General features: G+C 44.6%; 2 protein-coding genes across 4 annotated transcripts in view; one reads left to right on the forward strand and one right to left on the reverse strand.

The window, feature by feature from the left end:
• Positions 1-7439, reverse strand: part of LOC113207962 (collagen alpha-1(I) chain) — a 65425-nt gene that overhangs the window by 2970 nt on the left and 55016 nt on the right. The gene's annotated exons all lie outside the window — the stretch shown is intronic.
• LOC113207961 (DNA-directed RNA polymerase, mitochondrial) lies at positions 1678-7274 on the forward strand. Of its 2 annotated transcripts, none has more exons than XM_026424742.2 (15): positions 1678-1916; positions 2173-2295; positions 2383-4384; positions 4470-4599; positions 4691-4912; positions 4999-5160; positions 5235-5348; positions 5426-5671; positions 5766-5925; positions 6010-6113; positions 6198-6367; positions 6443-6614; positions 6699-6790; positions 6883-7035; positions 7113-7274. In XM_026424742.2, the coding sequence occupies exons 1-14, from the start codon at positions 1787-1789 to the stop codon at positions 7025-7027; spliced, it is 3972 nt and encodes a 1323-aa protein (XP_026280527.1). In that variant the 5' UTR covers positions 1678-1786; the 3' UTR covers positions 7028-7035; positions 7113-7274. The 2 variants fall into 2 exon arrangements, with proteins under 2 accessions (XP_026280527.1, XP_052128717.1); XM_052272757.1 differs by having other exon boundaries at positions 1897-2018; positions 2177-2295.

Here is a 7439-nt window from a genome sequence, read left to right on the forward strand (position 1 = left end):
GGGGGTGCACCACGGGAACCACGGGGGGCTGCGCGCGCCCCCGCACCGCCGCCCCACCCACCCCGCGCCTCTTCCAGAAGCCCTCTGTTTTCGCACGCATATGGCCTGCTGCAAACCTTTCCAAGATGGGAGTCCTCGTCGCGGGGCTGGCCGCGGGGGGTGCAACCCGGGGGCCGCGGGGGCCACGGGCCGAGCCCGCGGGGCCTCACCGTGACCAATGGAATCGATAGGGCAGGGCCCCGCGGAGTCAGGTCCGAGCGGACGACCGTCGCGCACCTCGGGAGAGGATCCGCGCCGTCCGGGACGAGGAGGGGATGAGCAGGAGGCCGAGGGACACACGCTTACTACTCACCAGGTCGCTGCAGGCGCCCACGCTAGACCATGGCCGCGGCCCTCGACACGAGCGAGACGCCCTCCAAGGGGGCTGCGAGGGGCGCGTCGACACGGCGGACGGCGCTCGGACGGGGCGCGCCTCGCGTCGCGACTGGCCAGAGCAGTGGCTGGGGCGGGTGGCGCCTGGTGGTGGTGGAGTAGGGTGACGTCACGCGCCCACCCCCGCGCGCACCCCTCCCCGCGCGGGTCGATAGCACTACGCCGTCCTGTAGGGGAGGAGTAGCGAGGCTACCCTCTGGTCCTGCAGGGCTTGCTGTTACGGGGCCCGCGGCGGAGGGCGGGCGGGCTGGTGGGGCGGAGGCGCGGGGCGGCCCTGGGCGGCCCCTGCCCAGCATATGGAGCCGCGCCGAGCCAGCCGAGCCGAGCGCCCCCGCGGTGGTGGTGGCCCCGGCTCGGGGTCAGCCTAGGTCACTCGAGCCTGGGCCCCGTCTCTCCTGGCGCCCCCTACGCGCTGCCGAGGTCCTAATCACCCGCGACCCATCAGCGGCGGGTTGCGGCGGGGCGGAGGGCGGCGGGGGTGGGTCACCTAGGTCAGGCCTAGTCAGGCCCTCGGGGCCGCTTTTACAAACACATGGCGGCGGCCTGGCTAGTAGGGACAGTGCCGACCGACGCCGCCGTCCCTACCACCATGAGAGAAGGGCGCCCCTCATGAAGGGTGATTCCGCAGTGACTATTCTCCTCCTCCCCTTTCTCCCACCTGATGCGAGTCACCAATGGGTGACATTCTCACTCTCACACACTCATAAGTGTGATAAGCACGGAGGTACAATATACTGGGTGGTCCACAGACCCCTTCCTTTATTTTGCTTATACGGTACCGCATGCAGGCGTGCGGGCGGGCTTGCCTACCGTCGCTCACCACGGCGCCTTATGGCTCCATGCGAGTATGCAACCCGTCCGCACGCCTGCATGCGGTACAGTATAGGCAAAATAAAGGAAGGGGTCTGTGGACCACCCTGTAGTGCTGTGTGGAATCACAAGGATGCTACCATACCAAAGCAACCCGAGCCGACGGAAGGTTCGCGAAGGCCCGCGGACTGGGGAAAAAAAATGATATTCTCTCGCTGTATTTGAACCACTGACCTCGAGTACTTGCTAGCGGAGGAAGAAAAATAGCAGGTGTGCAGAACATAAACGATACCGATTACACCTTTTACACAGCTGAAATGAAAGTACGATGGGAAAAAACATGTTTGAACTTTCCCGCACTTTGGCGTTCCCTTGTCTTTTCAATCTGATACCTCTGATACTCCCGTGTGCGTCTCTCGCCCTTCGGTTTTGTTTTTCTTTTCTAGCAGAAGCAGAAGCAGAACACTCCTGTGGTGATGAACCAGTGGGACCCGCACATGTTCGACGTTCTCTCACCAATCTTAAATCGAGTTGATATGTAAACATGCATCGTTTTCTAAGAGTCAAAAAACTAAATGTCGGCCACATCAACTCACCCAATGGGCCGAGAGAAATACAGTACACCCGTACTTGTACGTTATGCAACAGAACATCATCGTGCCCGCCCTTCACTGGTAATGTTTGTGTTTTGGAAATGCCTTTGATTTTGGCTTTGGGCCTGTCACTCATCAATGACACTTATTTTCTTGTTATGCCGCTTGATCAGGCTAAGGCAAGTCACTGTTGTATGTGTCTTTTCGTGTCTTTACTGGTGACTCTTTTCTCCATAGTGTCACACATAACCTCTCGAGAGGATCCTCTAACAGCTAATTTTGTAAATTACTGCACTTTTGCTTGACAAATATAGTTACCCATCTTATAATTTTTCAGGAAGAGGGGGACATTCAAGGATTCACTCTACCTGGGCTAAACCCGAACGAATTGTAAATGTAACCAGAAAGAAAATGTATAGGCTTGTGGTACCTGGTTTAACAAACTCTTCTCGAACTGACGGTAATGAGCGTGCATTGTTTTCTCCAACTGTAAAACTATGATGCTCTTAAAAATTGCTTTCCATTTATCTTTAATTTTTTCCACCAGTTGCGAGTCTACCTAAATCTAAAAGGAAAATGAGAATCACAATCCTTGATTCCAAGGAGGTTACAGGAAAAGATGTTGATCACAGATCTTTCATCACCAGTTCTCCGTCTTCACCTGCATTCAAAGGCTCAAGAATATCAAATGTTGGTGTTACTATAATGTTACCCCCATCTGCATCCTTTAAAATGGTTGATGCGATTCTACAGAACACTCCTGCTCCCCCGTCAGCCTCCAGAGAGAGTCCGAGCACAAGCCAAACTGCGGAGCTCTCCAATGCTGCCGCTGAGTTAATGTTTAGTGGACTAATTAGAGACAAATTTCTAACACATGAATCTTTTAGCCATCCTAATATTTTCAATCACAATTCTTCAGTAGCCCCACTTCCCGTAAACTTCGATCAGACATCAGAAAATCCAGACACTGACCATTCTCCTGAAATTAGTACTGTCAAGAAAGCAGATCCTTTGAAAGAAAAACATGAAGAGAAATTGGAAAATAAAGCTCCCCCCACGAAGAAATCAATAAAAAGAATGGAAGTAGAATTGAAGAAGCAGGAAATTCAGGCCAAAGTTTTGGCTAAGCGAACCGACGCTAGTAGGAAGAAAAAGATACTTAGAAGAACAGCTTATATTGATGTTTGTGTTACTGCTGGAAAAATGCAACATGCACTCCGGTATGCCAAGGATGGACTTCGACTCTTCTCAGATGTTCCTTGCCGGAGCATTATGTTAGAACCTCTTTTTGTAAATGCTGTTTTAGAAGGCAAATTGGTTAGTGTTATTCATCTTATATCCCTTGCAAGAGATATGAACAGCCCTCTGTCAAAGGAATCATTCGTAAAGTGTTTTGACTTGCTGAGTAGAGTTCCAAAAAATGATGCAAATCTAAGTATTATCATGAATCTTTATGAAACCATGATAAATGATGGGATAAGTGTTGAAGACCTGGTTGCTCATTGTAGAGGACGTAACCTTCTCATTGAAAAGGTAATGAAAGCTATTGATTTAGTTGCTCCAGAGACATCTGCTTCCATTGTGCCTCAACAAGACTACTCCATTGATGTGTTGAAACCCTTGAATGACGTAAATCAAGCAAAGGCTCCTCGCTACTTTTCACCAGCAACTGGACTTCTCACAGATGAATGTGTTGAAGAATTAGTTGATGAACAATTTCAGGCTTGCAGTTCAAATACGTTTAGGGTTAAAAATATTGCCTGCCAATTATCACAATCAGAAAGTGAAAAGCTATTGGAGGCACAGAAGCAGATTGAAAATCAGTGGAGAGAAACAATTGCAGAGGGTTACAAAAGTGGTCTAAGGTCTGTGAAGGTAGATAAAGGCTCATACCAACTCCCAGCATATTTAGAGTGCTTACCTGTGGAAACTTTTGTTGATATCATCATTCAAGAAGTTTATAAGAGGCTTGATGATTCTGAGAAGCAATCTGTTGGTTTTACGGTTGCAGAGCGTGCCCTTGGAAGGCGTGTGAAAGAACTTTATGATATGCAAGTTCTTGAAAAATACGGCATTAAGGGCAAAGCAAGGCAAGCATATATTGATTATTGCAAATGGTATGCCAACCCAGATAGCTTTCCTGAAGGTCCATCAAATCCTAGAGAGATTTGGGAGAGTGTTATTCGTACTGTGGATTATGATGATTCAGCTATCAACTCTATTTGTCGTGAATGGAATCCTGACATGATCAGCAAAATTGGAAAGTTCATGTACAGTATTTTACTCAAAGATGTGAAAGTTGACGCAAACATAGGTTCTTCAAACAGTACACCTCACATGGTTCCAGCTCTGTATGTTGTGTTTCGGAAGACAACAAGGGGCTACCAGAAACAGCTGAAGATGCACCCATCTGTTTACCACATATTCCCCACAAAAGTGCAACCTTATCTGTCCATGGATCCTGAGGAACTGCCAATGATGTGCCCCCCTAGACCTTGGGTATCAACCACGATTGGTGTTTACCCTCTCACTTCTCCTCCACTGCAGAGGTAATTTAAGTTTATTTGTCTTTTCTCTGAACTGGGATGTGTAATGGTTTTTCCCAGGATTTCACTTTTCTCCCACTGTTAACAGGGCACCTGAATCCCGTGTTGGTGAAGAGGTATTAGATGAAAATATTATCAGTGTTCCTACTCAACAACTGTATCCTTGCTTTGATTCTCTCAATCAGCTTGGTTCCATTCCATGGAAAGTAAATCAACCTGTAAGATTTTCTCAACATGTTCCTCTCTTTTTTTCTTATCTGTTGTTTTGTCCCTTTGTCTGTATTGTGCAATTTCTATCGTTTTTTCCAGGTTCTCGATGTTATTACTGAAGTTTTCAACACTGGTGGCAGCAAAGAATTAGATATTCCATTTCCACCATCAGCATCTATTGCTGAGCCAGCAATGCCGAAAGACTCTCCATTGCCTGAAAGAGTGAAAATCAGTAAAGAGCGAGCCCATATCAGACAAGAAAATGCTGCAACGTACAGTCTTTGGTGTGATACACTATACAAGTTGTCTATTGCACATGAGGTATATTTTTTCAGAGATCTGAATACCATATTTCTTACTTCTGCAGGATTTTTAATTTCCCTTGTGTTACTGTTTTTTTTTCTTAGTTTCGTGACCGTATATTCTGGTTACCGCACAATATGGATTTCCGAGGGCGTGTTTATCCTGTCTGTCCTCACCTACAACATATGAGTAATGATATGGCTCGCTCCATACTTGTCTTTGCAAAGGGAGAAAAACTTGGCCCTGATGGCTTGAACTGGTTAAAGGTGAAACTTCAGTTACCAAAACTGACATTTAGATCTACAGCGATTGTAAACTCTCATAAAACTTATTTTTACAGCTTCATACAATAAATTTGATTGGAAATATGAACAAAGATTCTCTTGTTGCAAGACTGGCTTATGCAGATGAAGTCATGCCAAAAATTCTCGATTCTGCGGAGAAGCCTCTCACTGTAAGCAATACATTTTGCAAAGAGCCCATTGACTCAACTTGTGTGAAACAGCTAATCCAGAGTCTTTTATTTCTTAGGGTGAAAGATGGTGGATTGATTCAGAGTATCCCTGGCAGACCCTGGCAGCGTGCAAGGAAATTGCTGCCGCCATTGCAAGTGGCGACCCAGAAAATTTCATCAGTCATTATCCAGTTCACCAAGATGGGTCTTGCAATGGCCTGCAACATTATGCGGCGCTCGGCCGCGACTCACTTGGGGCGCAATCTGTCAATTTAGTTGACACAGACAAGCCCTCTGATGTTTACATGTGTGTGGCCAGCAGTGTATGTTTCAGAAATTTTATTTCTGTTGTGAACTGTGATATGTTTTTACCTGTCAATTATACTTAACGACTGACTTGGTTGATTTTCCTGATAGGTTGAGCAAAAGAGAGCACATGATGCTGCAAATGGCAATGCTTTAGCCCTGAGCCTTGAAGGTTTTGTGATTCGAAAAGTTGTCAAGCAAACTGTGATGACTACCGTTTATGGAGTCACTGTGCATGGAGCTCAGCTGCAAATTCGTGGCCAGTTAAAAGGTATACTACCAATTTAGTTGTGCCTTTTTAAATTGTGGCCAAAGAAGTTACTGTATTAATTGTATTTGTTTGCTTCCTTTTTAGATCTAAATTACCCAATGGACAAGCTTTCTCAAGCTTCTGCTTACTTAACAAAGTTAGTTTTTAGTAGTCTTGGTGAAATGTTCACTTCAAGTAGGAATATACAGGTAAAATTTTATACGTATATGTCAAGTATTTTAACTGGATACATTATTTTCTATCTGGGAAGTTTTATTATTCATTTTGTGTAGGATTGGTTGACTGAGTGTGCCACTGCCATTGTGAAGTCCAGGAATGAACCAGTGAGGTGGATTACTCCTTTAGGGCTACCTGTAGTTCAACCGTATTTCAAAAACTTTTCTTTGAAGAAGTCGCTGAAGGATGTAAATGAGAATACTTTAAATAGTTTTTATGCAACAAGGTAATCTTCTATCAATCATACCTTAACATTGCCATTTATTTCTGTTGCATTAATTATTTTGTGTATTTTATTCAGGACGCCCATTAACCAAAAAAATCGCAATGCATTTTCACCAAACTTTATTCACTCCTTGGATTCTTGCCACATGATGCTAACAAGTTTGTACTGTGAGCAGGCAAAAATTCCTTTCATTTCTGTTCATGATTGTTATTGGGTACATCCTAAGAATGTGGCTGCCATGAGTAAGGTAATTCATGCTTATTAACATTAACGTATACTGTACCAAAGTGAAGATCCAGAACTGACATTGTGCTTGCTTTTTCCTTTAAAGATTTGTCGAGAACAATTTGTAGCTTTACATTCAAAGAATATTATGGGGGATCTATCAGAATTCTTGATGCAGAAATATTGTTCAGAAGAGGGGTAAGCAGGCATATACTTGAAATTTCATAATGTCAATTAAAAATTAACTTAAGATGTCCACTGACATAATTTGAATCATCTTTAATGAACAGCTATGACTATGAAGGTGATGACAATGAAGCTTATTCTATCAAAGAAGTTGAAGAGCGACGGCTCAGGAGACTCTTCTCTGCAGTCCCCCCGAAAGGGGACTTTGATCTGACTGAAGTTTTGAAATCCAAGTACTTTTTCAGTTGATAGCAAAGGTGAGTATTGTTGGGTAATTGGAATAAATCTTATATTTTGTGATCTTCTTAAATTAATCTAGTTCTGTTCCTAACAGATTTCTTGGGAGGAGTAAGATTTTGTGTGATATTTGCCTTAACAGAACTCTTAATGTACTACAAATTGTGATGAAGTATAGTTTATTCTTTATAATTTTTAATTAGTCTCAGGACATGAAAATTGTTTATGAGATAGAATTTAGTAAAACATTTCCAATCTATTTTGTGGTGAGTGGTCTCATGACACAGAAAATTGCATGAATGAAACATGTCCAGCGTTTGTATTTGTACATGTAACTACATTCTGTATCTTTAACCTTGAGGATGCCATGTCCTTTTAATTATTAGCTACCATTTTGTGTACTACTGTTTTGTCTAAGGGGGGG

Source organism: Frankliniella occidentalis, unplaced genomic scaffold (genome assembly GCF_000697945.3).
Source record: "Frankliniella occidentalis isolate FOCC.00 unplaced genomic scaffold, Focc_3.1 Scaffold223, whole genome shotgun sequence".
Taxonomy (NCBI): domain Eukaryota; kingdom Metazoa; phylum Arthropoda; class Insecta; order Thysanoptera; family Thripidae; genus Frankliniella; species Frankliniella occidentalis.

Coding starts and splice junctions, on each gene's coding strand:
- LOC113207961 (XM_026424742.2), top strand. CDS start 1,787: ATGCATCGTTTTCTAAGAGTCAAAAAACTAAATGTCGGCCACATCAAC. Junction 5,161..5,234: donor ATGGCTTGAACTGGTTAAAG/GTGAAACTTCAG, acceptor TTATTTTTACAG/CTTCATACAATAAATTTGAT. Junction 5,349..5,425: donor CTGCGGAGAAGCCTCTCACT/GTAAGCAATACA, acceptor TTTATTTCTTAG/GGTGAAAGATGGTGGATTGA.